This window comes from Oncorhynchus keta, chromosome 29, assembly GCF_023373465.1.
Source record: "Oncorhynchus keta strain PuntledgeMale-10-30-2019 chromosome 29, Oket_V2, whole genome shotgun sequence".
In the NCBI taxonomy this organism is placed as follows: domain Eukaryota; kingdom Metazoa; phylum Chordata; class Actinopteri; order Salmoniformes; family Salmonidae; genus Oncorhynchus; species Oncorhynchus keta.
In genome coordinates, this window is record NC_068449.1 from 36,581,181 (window position 1) to 36,597,225 (window position 16,045).

The window sequence follows — 16,045 nt, forward strand, 5'->3', positions numbered from 1 at the left end:
CCAGTCAAATCAGATGCATGTTGTTTCCATATTATGCATGAGAAAACAAATGCTAGTCTATTGCTTGGAATATTACAGGAAACCTGCTGACCGTCGCGTATCATATAAATACCGTGCACGTAAAATATCAACAGACGTGGGTCGTGACTCGTTAGTGGTTTTTACTGTGCGCGCCTCCAAGTGGCGCCTGCCGCTACGTTAGCCAGCATGCGCGCAAGCGCGTAGGGCCGTTTGTGATGAACGCGCAGCCTTATCTTGCTTGCCTGCGCTTTGCTGTCCTCTGCTGTTCGGTCGTTGATGATGCTGACGAGAGAGAGCGCGGCGCTCGTACATTTTTATGAGACACCACCGTCCACTGCAATTCTGAGTCGTAGGCTATAGAACAGGAAACGCACTGGAAATGTAACGATGGATAGATAATCTCGATCGTTTGGCATTGCTCGGACAGCAATAACGAACGACAGCGGACAGACAGCGTGCGAAATTTGTCAAAGGTGAGACTGAGCGCAGTAATGATTCACGAAGGAAATATCCTGACTACTTATCCTCCTCATCTGATGCTGATGATGGTGCTATAAACGCAACCTGCGTGATTTTCCTACTGGTAAGGCTAATAGATGCATCATTCTAATTGAAATAGCCTATATAATGCAGAAGGCACATCTAAATTAGGACACTACACATTTATGAAGGCAGATATTTAGGATAAATTATCACATAGCATCTCAATATGAATCTTCCTTTAAGATACATCGCACGCACAAATTCATATTGCGGAAACAAGGTAAATAGGGACTTAAAGCAGTAAATGGCCACGTCGGTCGAGCGGTTCCTTCAAGATCTGAGACGCATAAAGTAGTGTAAAGCTAAACGGTTCGTCACAGAGAGCGTTTGAGCAGCTACACAGAGACGGAAGTAGGTGATGTTTAGACATTCGAGCCCTCAAGCTGCCACTGCAGTGGCCTAGTCCTCCTTTTGACTCACGTAAAAGGATGTTGTCATTATTAGCTACCTACTCGACAAGGTGCGGTGAATAATGCACCTTTAATAATCGCCCTTTTAAACATTTAAATCACATTCAGACATCCAGTATATTTTTCCATAACTTGAAGAATCACTAGGTTATTCGACGACATAATTTACAAGTAGCTACTAGTTATTATATTAGTGTTTGTACGGGGATTCTCTTATAGAGGCTGATGCGCTAGAGTTCATTAATTCCCAAAAGGAACCCGTGAAATGACATAATGCTTGGCAATAGGCCTTACTATCATCCTTGTATTTGCATTTTGTTTATGTTGACCTTATTATTTAAAACGCCTATAGGCCTAATAATGCAGATTTAAATAGCTTCTTAGGCCTTTTGGCATATGATGATTGGTGATCATAATCATCACCACTGCATATTTTACGTTTCTGTTTTACCCATTTGCCTTGGTAGCCCATTCTTATTTACAGCAAACTGTCGTTTAAGCCAACATATATGTAAATGGATTTGAATTGTATTTGATGAACGTGTACCTGCAGGCCCGTCACCAGGGAACTCCGAAGCTATTCATTGTCCACCATATAATACCGAGAGTTCATTAGACATATTGACTTTTAATGTCTATAGGTCCAATGTAAATAGCCTTTCCATGGTTTATCAAACTATAATGTAAGCAACTCAGGACCAAATCTTGCATATTATGTTACTGCTGTCCACGAGAGACCAATCAAGCTCTGATATCTTCTTAAGGTATGTTCAGTTTCGCAATGGGCAATCTGAGATGGACATTTTCCTCAATATCAATAGAATGTATTTGTTTAGGGTAACCACTTCCTAATTTCCGATCATATTTGCCCACATATATGAATAGCTCAGGCAAGCTTACAGTAGGCCTACTTCATAGTTGAATGTTATGTATATGTATATATATATGAATATATATGTATATATATTTGTATATATATATATGTGTATATATATGTATGTATATATGTATGTATATATATATATATGTGTGTATATATATATGTATATGTATGTATATATGTATGTATATATGTATATGCATATATATATATGTATCTGTATATATATGTATATGCATATATATGTGTATATATATGTGTATGTGTGTGTGTATATATATATATGTGTTTATATATATATATATATGTATATATATATATATATGTGTGTATATATATATGTGTATATGTATATATATATGTGTTTGTATATATATATGTGTTTATATATATATATATGTGTGTATATATATATATGTGTATATGTATATGCATATATATATATATATGTATATATATGCATATACATATATATACATGCATATACATATACATATATATATGCATATACATATACACATATATATATATATGTGTATATGTATATGCATATATATATGTATATGTATATGTATATGCATGTATATATATGTATATGCATATATGTATATATATATGTATATGTATATATATGTGTATATATGTATGTATATGTATATATATATGCATGTATATATATATATATGCATGTATATATATATATGTATATATGTATATGTATATATGTATATGTATATATGTATATGTATATATGTGTATATATATGTATATATATATGTGTGTATATATATGCATATGTTTATATATATATATGTGTGTATATATATACTGAGCCAAAATATAAATGCAACATTCAATAATGTCAACGATTTTACTGAGTTTACATTTCATATAAGGAAATCAGTCAACTGAAATAAATTCATTAGGCCCTAATCTATTGATATTACATGACTGGGCATAGGCCCATCCACTGGGGAGCCAGGCCCAGCCAATAAAAATGAGTTTTTCCCCTCAAAAGGGCTAGATTACAGACAAAAATACAACTCAGTTTCCTCAGCTTTCCGGGTGGCTGGTAGGTGACGAAGCCAGATGTGTATGTCCTGGACTGGCGTGGTTACACGTGGACTGTGGTTGTGAGGCCAGTTGGACGTACTGCCAAATTCTCGAAATAACATTGGAGGTGGCTTATGATAGAGAAATTAACATTAAATTCTCTGGCAATAGCTATGGTGGACATTACTGCAGTCAACATGCCAATTGCACACTCCCTCAAAACATGAGACATCTATGGTGGCCTTTTATTGGCCCAGCACAAGGTGCACCTGTGTAATGATACAGCTGTTTAATCAGCTTCTTGATATGCCACACCTGTCAGGCTTATATTGGCAAAGTAAAAATGCTAATTAACAGGGATGTAAAACATTTGAGAGAAATACACTTTTTGGGTGTATTGAACATTTCTGGAATAATTTATTTCAGCTCATGAAACATGGGACCAACACTTTACATGTTGCGTTTATATTTTGGTCTAGTGTACAGTAAAAGTCAAAAGTTTGGACACACCTACTCAGTCAACAGTGTTTTTTTTTTGTTTAAAAAAAAAACTATTTCCTACATTGTAGAATAATAGTGAAGACAGCAAAACTATGGAATCGTACAGTAACCAAACAAGTGTTAAAAATATATTTTATATTTGTGATTCTTCAAAGTAGCCACCCTCTGCCTTGATGACAGCTTTTCACACTCTTGGCATTCTGTCAACCAGCTTCACCTGGAATGCTTTTACAACAGTCTTGAAGGAGTTCCCACATATGCTGAGCACTTGTTGGCTGCTTTTCCTTCACTCTGCGGTCCAACTCATCCCAAACCATCTCAATTGGGTTGAGGTCGGGTGATTGTGAAGGCCAGGTCACCTGATGCAGCACTCCATCACCCTCCTTCTTGGTCAAATAGCCCTTACACAGCCTGGAGGTGTGTTGTGTCATTGTCCTGTTGAAACACAAAGGATAGCCCCTCTAAGCGCAAACCAGATGGTATCGCTGCAGAATGTTGTGGTAGCCATGCTGGTTAAGTGTGCCTTGAATTCGAAATAAATCACAGACAGTGTCACCAAAAAGCATCATCACACCTCTTCCTCCACGCTTCACGGTCAGAACCACACATGCGGAGATCATCCATTCACCTATTCTGAGTCTCAAAAGAACACTCGGTTGGAACCAAACACTTTCAAATTTGGACTCGTCAGACCAAAGGACAGATTTCCACCGGTCTAATGTCCATTGCTTATGTTTCTTGGCCCAAGCAAGTCTCTTCTTATTATTGGTGTCCTTTAGTAGTGGTTTCTTTGCAGCAATTTGACCATGAAGGCCTGATTCACGCAGTCTCCTCTGAACAGTTCATGTTGAGATGTGTCTGTTACTTGAACTCTGTGAAGCATTTATTTGGGCTGCAATTTCTGAAGCTGGTCACTCTAATTAACTTGTCCTCTGAAGCAGAGGTAACTCTGGGTCTTCCTTTCCTGTGGCGGTCCTCATGAGAGCCAGTTTCATCATAGCGCTTGATGGTTTTTGTAACTGCACTTGAGACATTTTCCAAGTTCTTGACATTTTCCAGATTGACTGACCTTCAGGTCTTAAAGTAATGATGTACTGTTGTTTCTCTTTGTTAAAGTAATTATGTACTGTTGTTTCTCTTTGCTAATTTGTGCTGTTCTTGCCATAAAATGGACTTGGTCTTCATATTCTGTATACCCAACCCTACCATGTCACAACACAACTGATTGGCTCAAACGCATTATTAAGGAAAGATATTCCACACATTCATTTTTAACAAGGCACACCTGTTAATTGAAATCCATTCCAGGTGACTACCTCATGAAGCTGGTTGAGAGAATGCCAAGAGTGTGAAAAGCTGTCATCGAGGCAAAGGGTGGCTACTTTGAAGAATCTCCAATATAAAATATATATTTTGAAATGTAACACTTTTTTGGTTACTAGATGATTCCATATGTGTTATTTCATAGTTTTGATGTCTTCACTATTATTTCACAATGTGGAAATAGTACAAATAAAGAAAAACCCTGGAATGAGTCGGTGTGTCCAAATGTTTGACTGCTACTTTATATATGGCTCTGCAAACCCTTGCTCTCCAGCCACACGAGTGAGGAGGGAGGAATAAAAAAAGCCTGTCAACAGAGTTCCTGAGGGTTCAACCTTGGCTGGCTTCAATGACTACGTCCCAAATGGCACTCTATTCCCTATAATGCACTACATTTGACCAGGACCCATAGGGCTCTGGTCAAAAGCAGTGCACTATAAAGGGAATCGGGGGCCATTGGGGACACAGCCACTGACTGCTCACACTCAACTGGTCAGCTGATGCAGTTTCCTGGCTTGTCCGTCACCCCATAGCCACAGTGGGCTGCCATGTGATGGTGATACTGTACTGTATAGACCTGGGTTCAAATTTTATTCCAAATCATTTCAAATACTTTATATGGGCTTGATTAAGCTTGGCCTGGCTTAATAGAACCAATAGAAAAGTTCAATCAGTGCAAGCCCCACCCACCTGGTCTTCCAGGCAAGCTCGAGCAAACGCTACAAGTATTTGAAAGATGTCAAATAGTAACATCCTATGAACCCAGGTCTGGTGCCATCCAAGCCTATCATGCCATTCCCCGGGTTTTGGAACCAGTCATTGTATAGCTGTAATGTGTTTTGTGTCCATCATCGTTAAGTGTCTCCTCGGTCTGCATCCCTTGCTGGCCGTCGATGTCATTAGTCCACCGGATGCAGTCTTAGCTGAGTGGCGATGTCATGGAGAATTATTATTTGTGGTTGTTCATACAGGGTGTGTTTCCTACATGGAACCCTGCCCTGGTCAAAAGTAGTGCTCTGCAAAGGAAATACGGTGCCATTTGGGACACATTCAGAGAGACACTCAAGTGTTCTCTTGTGCCAGACAGTGAAAATGCACATATCTCTTTAGAGGAAGAATAACACAATGTTTTGTAGCGTTCATCAGGTCCTCTAAGGGAGGGCGTTAAATGACTCATTTAAAAGTCAAGCCCATTTTGGCTGGAAGGACTGCTTATTTGAACTACTACAGAGCATACCAGAGACACAGAACATTAATTAAGGAGCCAACTAGCTAACTGACTATGATGTTTCTTCTCTTCACAGGGCAGCAGCAGCTAATGCTTCACTTTGTTTGAAATTCAGCCAGCGACAGGTACATATACCTCTGGGATTTTTATCTTTCATCAGCCAAAAACATCTGTAGATTTTTAGTGAGCTTTTTTCTTCAGCTTTATGCATAGACTGTCTGTTTAAATGTATGGCATGTGTTGTACATGATTGAACATTCCATATATGATGTAGACTTACAGTAGAGGGATCAATGTATAGAGTACACAGAATCAGTTAGATGAATATGAATATGCATGTAACTTTAAAGATGTGCGATGCAGAAATGGTTCCGCCATTTCCTGGTTGCAAAAATGTGAATAGTTTGCTTATTTTCTGTTTGTGACAAAACAAGCAAGTATAAGTGTAGAGAATCATTGTACCATCTAAACAGCTGTGAAATAGCTTTTCCATAACCCAAAATATTGTATTTTCAGCTGTTTGAAGCTGGTGTACAAATCCAAAAGGAAAAGAAGCAAAACAAAACTTAAGAATGCAGAGCATAGAAAAAGCTCACATAGAACATATCTACCTCTTTTTAGACTTGCTTTCAATGATAATAAATAGAACACACATTTCGATGTGAATTTGGTCGGGTCTCCCAAGAAGTTACATATTGCAGCTTTAGTGTAAAAAATGTATAGGATGTTTTATTTTCACGTGGCTTTAATGGACCTTGATAATGTATAAAATGATTACTATGAAATGATTACAATGAACAGTACCAGTCAAAAGTTTGGACACCTACTCTTTCAAGGGTTTTTCTTTTTTCTGCATCGTGGAATTATAGTGAAGACATCAAAACTATGAGAATCACATATGGAATCATGTAGTAACCAAAAAAGTGTTAAACAAATCCAAATGTATTTTATATTTGAGATTCTTCAAAGCAGCCACCCTTTGCCTTGATGACAGCTTTTCACAGTCTTGGCATTCTCTCAACCAGCTTCACGAGGAATGCTTTTCCAACAGTCTTAAATGAGTTCCCACAATTGCTGAGCACTTTTTGGCTGCTTTTACTTCACTCTGGTCCAACTCATCACAAACCATCTCAATTGGGTTGGGGTCAGGTGATTGTGGAGGCCAGGTCATCTGATGCAGCACTCCATCACTCTCCTTCTTTGTCAAATAACCTTTACACAACATGTGTGTTTTGGGTCATTGTCCTGTTTAAAATCAAATGATAGTCCCACTAAGCGCAAACCAGATGGGATGGCGTATCGCTGCAGAATGCTGTTTAAGTGTGCCTTGAATTCGAAATAAATCACAGACAGTGTCACCAGCAAAGCATCCCCACACCATCAAACCTCCTCCTCCTGCTTAATGGTGGGAACCACACATGAGGAGATCATCCGTTCACCTACTCTGCGTCTCACAAAGACACAGCGGTTGGAACCAAAAATCTCAAATTTGGACTCATCGGACCAAAGGACAGATTTCCACTGGTCTAATGTCCATTGCTTGTGTTTCTTGGCCGAAGCTAATGTTGTTGATGTTGAGATGTGTCTGTTACTTGAACTCTGTGAAGCTTTTATTTGGGCTGCAATCTGAGGTTCCGTTAACTCTAATTAACGTATCCTCTGCAGCAGAGGTAACTCTGGGTCTTCCTTTCCTGTGGTGGTCCTCATGAGAGCCAGTTTCTTCATAGCGCTTGATCGTTTTTGTGACTGCACTTGAAGAAACATTAACATTCTTGAAATGTACTGTATTGACTAACCTTAATGCCTTAAAGTAATGATGGACTGTCGTTTCTCTTTGCTTATTTGAGCTGTTCTTGCCATAAAATGGACTTGGTCTTTTATCAAATAGGGCTATCTTCTGTATACCACCCCTACCTTGTCACAACACAACTGATTAGCACATTAAGACACAACTGATTAGCACATTAGCACAACTGATTAGCACATGATTAGCACATTAAGAAGGAAAGAAATTCCACAAATTCACCTTTAACAAGGCACACCTGTTCATTGAAATGCATTCCTGGTGACTACCACATGAAGCTGGTTGAGATAATGCCAAGAGTGTGCAAAGCTGTCGTGAAGGCAATGGGTGGCTACTTTGAAGAATCTGTAATATTAAATATATTTTGATTTTGTCACGCCTTGGTTTTAGTATTTTGTGTTTTCTTTCTTTATTTGGTCAGGCCAGGGTGTGACATGGGTTATTGTGGTGTGTTTTTTGTCTTGGGGTTTTGTGGGGTGTCTACGTAGTCTATGGCTGCCTGAGGCGGTTCTCAATCAGAGTCAGGTGATTATCGTTGTCTCTGATTGGGAGCCATATTTAGGCAGCCATATTCTGTGAGTGTTTCGTGGGTGATTGTTCCTGTCTTTGTGTTTGCACCAGATAGGGCTGTTTCGGTTTTCATTATTTCATTTCATTATTTTCGTAGTTTCTGTATGTATAGGTTTTCCTTCATTAAAATCTATCATGAATCATCATCACTCTGCATTTTGGTCCGATCCTTGTTCTACCTCTTCATCAGAGGAGGAGATAGAAGAGAGCCGTTACAGATTTATTTAACACTTTGTTGGTCACTACATGATTTCCACGTGTTATTTCATAGTTTTTGATGCCTTCACTATTATTCTACAATGTAGAAAACAGTCCAAATAAAAAAAAACCCTTGAGTATGTGTGTCCAAACTTTTGACTGGTACTGTGCAATCATTACTGGTAATGAATGCTTGCGGTTTTATTTCCCTCAAAATGAGTAGTAGGCCAAATGTATACAGAGGGGAGAAGAAACGCCGTAGTCAGTATACAAAAGCCTGATAATGTTTGCAGTAATTATGTAATTAATTAGTGAGTAGGTAGTAATGCTTGCTGTATTCTTTCCCCAGAATGATTTGAGGAGGGCAGTGAAGGCCGATAAATACAGCTTGATAACGTATATTTTTTTACAATGATTGTCATTAAATATTGCGAAGGTCATGCGTGCTTATTGCCTGTTCTGTTATTCCCCTCAGAATGATAGAGGAGGGCAGTAAACGAGGCAAAGCGATGGTGGAGAAGAGACAACTCTTCGTGGAGATGAGTGAGTAGACTGACTGAGAGAGAAATCTCTAGAGCCAAACCGTTACTATTCATTCACACTCTGCTGTGTCGTCGCAAAGCCATTCATAGCCATACACTTTAGAGTATACAGGGCATTCGGGAAAGTATTCAGACCCTTTCACTATTTCCACATTTTGTTAGGTTACAGCCTTATTCTAAAATGTATTAAATTAATGTTTTTTTTTTCATCAATATACACACAATAATTCATAATGACAAAGCCAAAACAGGTTTTTAGAATGTTTGCAAACTTATTAAAAATAAAAATCAGAAATACCTTATTTACATAAGTATTCAGACCCTTTGCTATGACACTCAAAATTGAGTTCAGGTGCATCCTGTTTCCATTGATCATCCTTGAGATGTTTCTACAACTTGATTGGAGTCCACCTGGACATGATTTGGAAAGGCACACGCCTGTCTATATAAGGTCCCACAGTTTACAGTGCATGTCAGACCAAAAACCAAGCCATGAGGTCGAAGGAATTGTCCTTAGAGCTCTGAGACAGGATTGTGTCGAGGCACAGATCTGGGGAAAGGTACTGAAACATTTCTGCAGCATTGAAAGTCCCCAAGAACACAGTGGCCTCCAGAATTCTTAAATGAAAGATGTTTAGAACCACCAAGACTCGTCCTAGAGCTGTCCACCCGGCAAAACTGAGCAATCGGGGGAGAAGGGCCTTGGTCAGAGAGGTGACCAAGAACCCGATGGTCACTATGACAGAGCTCCAGAGTCCCTCTGTGGAGATGGGAGAACCTTCCAGAAGGACAACAATCTCTACAGCACTCCACCAATCAGGCCTTTATTGTAGAGCGGCCAGACAGAAACCACTCTTCAGTAAAAGGCACCTGACAGCACGCTTGAAGTTTGCCAAAAGGCACCTAAAAAACTCTTAGACCATGAGAAACAAGATTCTCTGGTCTGATGAAACCAAGATTGAACTTTTTGGCCTGAACGCCAAGCGCCATGTCTGGAGGAAACCTGGCACCGCTCATCACCTGGCCAATGCCATCCCTACGGTGAAGCCTGGTGTTGGCAGCATTATGCTGTGGGATGCTTTTCAGCGGCAGGGACTGGGAGACTAGTCACAGTTGAGGGAAAGATGAACAGAGCAAAGTACAGAGAGATCCTTGATGAAAACCTGCTCCAGAGTGCTCAGGACCTCCGACTGGCGTGAAGGTTTACCTTCCAACAGGACATCGACCCTAAGCACACAGCCAAGAAAACAAGTGGCTTAGGGACAAGTCTCTGAATGTCCTTGACTGGCCCAGCAAGAGCCCGGACTTGAACCCAATCGCACATCTCTGGAGAGATCTGAAAATAGCTGTCCAGCAACGCTCCCCATCCAACTCGACAGAGCTTAAGAGGATCTGCAGAGAAGAATGGTTGAAACTCCCCAAATACAGGTGTGCCAAGCTTGTAGCGTCATACCCAAGAAGCCTCAAGGCTGTAATCGCTGCCAAAGATTCTTGAGCTAAGTACTGAGTAAAGCTTTTGAATACTTATGTGAATCTGATATTTCAGTTCTTATTTTTTATACATTTGCAATAAAAATGTATTCTTGTCATTATGGGGTATTATGTGTCGATTGGTGAGGGGAAAAAATAATATAATGGATTTTTGAATAAGGCTGTAAAATAACAAAATGTGGAAGAAGTCAAGGGGTCTGAATACTTCCCGAATGAACTGTACACTCCCCTTCCCATGCAGTGGGTTGTGTGTGTGGTTGTGTTAGAGTTGTTGATTTGTCTTTTTATTTTTATCAGGGGCACAAAACTTTGACGTCATCAGGCTGTCAACCTATAGGACAGCCTGCAAGCTAAGATTTGTGCAGAAGAGATGCAACCGTAAGTACCGCCTGCCTGGCTCGTTTGGTTTCCTCTCCTGAAAATGACATGCAAGTGTCGTCTTACTCTCTTAACTTTTCAAACTGTTCACATTACACTGTGCTACATATGGTACACTTGAATATAATTAAATTGATGTTAAAGAAATCTGTTCTTTTCTAAACTTATTTCCTCCCCTCCTGCTATCCCCCTATCCCAGTTCACTTGGTGGATGTGTGGAACATGATTGAGGCGTTCCGTGATAGCGGTCTGAACACGCTGGACCACAACGCAGAGATCAACGTGTCTAGACTGGAGACGATCCTATCCTCGATCTATTACCAGCTCAATAAGCGTCTGCCCACCACACATCAGATCAACGTAGAGCAGTCCATCGGCCTGCTGCTCAACTTCATGGTGGCCACATACGACAGGTGCAGTAAATTAGACACAGGATATACAGTACATTAGATATAGGATATTAGATACATACATTTGCTTTGAACTGCTGTCTGAAACGTGCTATACAATGACACATTCTGTACATATAGGGCATGGATATGTCTATGGTGCAACACCATATTTACAGAACAAGATATAATTTCTTACTATTGTTATGATATTGGGGGGCGGGGTCATTTATTGTTAGCACACAGTTAGGCAACACACTCTACCAGGATAAACTTCCACACTGTACTTCCACACTAAGGTCCCACAGTTGACAGCGCATGTAAGAGCAAAAACCAAGCCATGATGTCGAAGGAATTGTCCTTAGACCTCCGAGACAGGATTGTGTTGAGTCACAGATCTGGGGAAGGGTATGAACAAATGTATGCAGCATTGAAGGCCCCCAAGAACACAGTGGCCTCCATCATTCTTAAATGGAAGAAGTTCGGAACCATCAAGACTCTTTCTAGATCTTGCCGCCCAGCCAAACTGAGCAATCGGGGGAGAAGGGCTTTGGTCAGGGTGGTGACCAAGAACCCAAAGGTCACTCTGACAGAGCTCCAGAGTTCCTCTGTGGAGATGGGAGAACCTTTCGGAAGGACAACCATCTCTGCAAAACTCCACCAATCAGGGCTTTGTGGTAAAGTGGCCAGACGTAAGTCACTCCTCAATAAAAGGCAAATGACAGCCCGCTTGGAGTTTGCCAAAAGGCACCTAAAGGACTCTCAGACCATGAGAAACAAAATTCTCTGATCTGATGAAACCGAGATTAAACTCTTTGGCCTGATTGCCAAGCATCACATCTGGAGGAAACCTGGCACCATCCTTACGGTGAAGCATGGTGGTGGCAGCATCATGCTGTGGGGATGTTTTTCAGCGGCAGGGACTGGGAGACTAGTCAGGATCGAGGGAAAGATAAATATAGCAAAGTACAGAGAGATGCTTGATGAAAACCTGCTCCAGAGCGCTCAGGACCTCGAACTGGGGCTAAGGTTCACTTCCCAACAGGACAATGACCCTAAGCACACAGCCAAGACAACGCAGGGGTCTCTGAATGTCCTTGAGCTGCCAAAGGTGCTTCAGCAAAGTACTGAGTAAAGGGTCTGAATACTTATGTAAATCTGATATTTAATTTTAAAATTTGTAATACATTTGCAAAAAAATCAAAAAAACTATTTTTGCTTAGACATTATGGGCTATTGTGTGTAGATTGATTTAATCAATTTTAGAATATGGCTGTAATGTATTAAAATGTGGAAAAAGTCAAGGTGTCTGAATACTTTCCAAAATAACTGTAATTGTATTTGTCACATGCTTTGTAAACAACAGGTGTGGACTAAAAGTGAAATGCTTACTTACGGGCCCTTCCCAGCAATACAGAGCGCAACGAAATAGAAAAAGTAAAAAATGTAATAAGAGATACACAATGAGTAATGATAACTTGGTTTTATACAAGGGGTACCGGTACAGATTCAACGGGCAGGGGTACGAAGTAATTGAGGTATAAATGTACACATAACTAGGAATAAAGTGACAGATAATAAACAGTAGCAGCAGCGTATGTGACGAGTCAACAAAGTTAGTTCAAAAAGGGTCAGTGCAGATAGTCCGGGTAGCTGTTTGGTTAACTATTTAACTAACTATATAGTAGTCTTTATGCTTGGGGGTAGAAGCTGTTCAGGCTCTTGTTGGTTCCAGACTTTGTACATTGGTACTGCTTGCCGTGCGGTAACAGGGAGAACAGTCTGTGACTTGGATGGCTGGAGTCTTTGACCATTTTTAGGTCCTGGTATAGAGATCCTGGATGGCAGGGAGCTTGGCCCCAGTGATGTACCGGGCCTTATGCACTACCCTCTGTAGCACCTTGTGGGTGGATGCCAAGCTGTTGCCATACCAAGCGGTGATACATCCAGTCATTGTGCAGTTGTAGAACTTTTTGAGGATCTGAGGGTCCATGCCAAATCTTTTCAGCCTCCTGAAGGGAAAGAGGCATGGTCTTGCCCTCTTCACGACTGTGTTGGTGCTCCGTTGATGGGAATGGGGGGTGTGCTCGGCCCTTCCATTTCCTGTAGTCCACGATCAGCTCCTTTGTCTTGCTGGCATTGAGGGAGAGTTTATTGTCCTGGCACCACACTGCCAGGTCTCTGACCTCCTACCTATAGGCTGGGTACAGGCAGTTTATGTACCTGCCGCCGTAGTTTAATCTGTGTGCCCATGTATACATCTGTTACACCCACACGTCGGTCTCTATATTTCGCCATCTCTTTCTCTTCCCAGTGTTGGGGGTTAGGGCTTGTTCCGGGGCGATCAGTACTGTATGTCCTGCGGCGCCAACTCATTTAAGTAGAAATCTTCATCTAAATCGATGTTAACGATGTCAAGAAGCTCTTTTTGATCATAGGAAACGATGGGTGGAAACATTATGAACCAAAAAGTTACGATCTCCACAACAAACAAACAAAAGAAACACACGAAAATTGCAGAACTGGTCAGGAGCCCATAAAACGCCCGCTATACATTCCAGGGCTAATCAGTATGCAGAACTATCTTCAAAGCTCTCCCCTCGAAATTATGATTTTGGTCCTTCAGACAACATGGTCCAGGTTTATATGGATTCAGAAGTGTCAATTATTTGTGCTCCATTGTGGCCAGCAAGCTAAAGCAGATAATGGAAAAAGAGGAATTTGCTTTGGGAAATAAACTTCACCTTTATCAGAATGATAACAACGTGTGTTTCAATACATTTGTTACATATTGTCGTAAATGTATGCTTTTTATGTGTGTGTATGTTTAGTGAAGGCCACGGGAAACTGACCGTTTTCTCGATGAAGTCCATGTTGGCAACCATGTGTGGAGGGAAAATAGTGGACAAACTACGTTGTAAGTATATCTCCTTGAACTTTGCTGAAGGGAACCATTTACAGTTAATGTAACTAAATGTAAAGTTAGTTCTGTTTTGCAGGAGTCACACTTTTAATTTCATGGTTTAGTTTACAGCAGGGTTTACCAAAGCCGGTCCTGGGGCCCCCAATTAAATCTTGATGATGAGTTGGTTATTTGAATCAGCTGTGTAGTGCTCGGGCAAAAACCTAAATGTGCACCAAGGGGGAACCCCAGGACCAAGTTTAGGAAACCCTGGTCTACAGTATCTGCTTTTTGACCATGTCTGCGGTTGCATAAAGGATACACACGGGGGCGTTGTTGAGTCAATTACAGTACAAACACTGTTGTAATTTTATTTGATGGAAGTGTCAAGAAGAATTATCCCCCATACTTCATATTCAATAAATTGTAGAAATGTTAAATACAGTGCTTAGTGAGAGTCTATGCACCGCTTTTAAACTTCACATTTTGCTGCCTTAAAATAAAATCAAAAAATTATTACATTCCATTTTTCTTTTTTTACTTCAGATCTACACGACCTACTACAGATTTTCAAAGTGAAAGAACATTTTCCAAATACTGTATATATATATTTTTTAAACAAGGATCTCTTGATTGCATTTTTGTCTTCACCACACAGGGCTAATACTTGGTGGAAACACCTTTGGCAGCCATTACAGCTGTAAAACATTTTGAATAAGATTCTACCGCTTTTGACCAACTCTAAGGGCAACCAACATATATAAGTTATGAGCTTGATGGCTCCTTTCCAATAAATATTGAGGGTCGTATTCTGGTGACATGATCATCAATGCTTGGCTGCCATTTGACAAATAAAAATAATCTTGCTCTTTTGTCCATAATAATATCATCATGTAGGCTGTATCTGCGAGATGTTGGCTAGAGCGCACGTGCCAATACCAGGGTGGGCACATACTCGCTATATATAACTAAAACAATTTGTGAGAAAATCATCAATAGAGTTGAAAATGCGATGGAAACTCATTTAACTTGTATTTTTTATCCGGTACACCGCAAAATGTATTTTTATGTGCACTACATAATCACCCACAGCCTTTTATCCGCAACAAGTCAATTGATGGAAACACATCTCTGGTGGGGAAAAAGCGCATATTGGTTTTATGCAGCTTTTTAGCATATTCGCATGAAAATCTGTCGCCAGTTGGATGGTAACATTGCTAGTGTCTCGCTGAAAAATAAAACTCTAACCCGGGGTTAGGTTTTCAAAAGAATGATACGGGTATTCCTTTAACTTTTTACATTGGGCTTGGTCTTTTCATATTTCTTTTGATCCTGACAAACTCCCCAGTCCCTGCTGATTTCAAGCATACCCATAACATGATGTTACCACCACAATACTTGAAGATACAGAGGGTAGCTTCTCGCCGGCAGAGACTGCAAAGTTAGCTACAAAATAAATATGAAGGGAGCAAAGCCCAGGAAACAAATTAGAGGATATCCGCCTGTCTTCTGAAAACTCTGGGATAAAGTTGTATTTTTCCGCAGGATAATTGAACACATTTTAATGACAAAGACGTACCAGATTAGCTTTCCAAGAGGTATTGAGTTTTCCTGAATGGTGCATTCTCTGTCCTGACTTAAATATGGTTAAAACATCAGAGACAACATTTTAATATTGCCGTCCGTCAACGATTCCCAACCAGATTGACTGAGCTTGAGCAATTTTGACAAAAACAATGGATACATGGGGAACATGCCCCCCACCATCACACACACACACACACACACACATTCTGAAATTGCATTTTTGTC

General features: G+C 40.2%; 1 protein-coding gene across 12 annotated transcripts in view; it reads left to right on the plus strand.

Annotated features, from left to right (window-relative positions):
• The first annotated feature begins 273 nt into the window (after window positions 1–273).
• Window positions 274–16,045, plus strand: part of dtnbb (dystrobrevin, beta b) — a 47,268-nt gene continuing 31,496 nt past the window's right edge. For 8 of the 12 annotated variants that reach the window (XM_035743544.2, XM_052486497.1, XM_052486498.1 and 5 more), the window contains exons 1-6: window positions 275–604; window positions 6,036–6,084; window positions 9,007–9,074; window positions 10,862–10,942; window positions 11,142–11,355; window positions 14,163–14,248. In XM_035743544.2, the coding sequence (XP_035599437.1) occupies window positions 9,008–9,074; window positions 10,862–10,942; window positions 11,142–11,355; window positions 14,163–14,248 (448 nt within the window). In that variant the 5' untranslated portion in view covers window positions 275–604; window positions 6,036–6,084; window position 9,007. Of the gene's footprint in view, window positions 605–6,035; window positions 6,085–9,006; window positions 9,075–10,861; window positions 10,943–11,141; window positions 11,356–14,162; window positions 14,249–16,045 lie in introns of all 12 variants that reach the window. The other 4 variants (XM_052486499.1, XM_052486503.1, XM_052486494.1 and 1 more) reach the window with 3 other exon arrangements.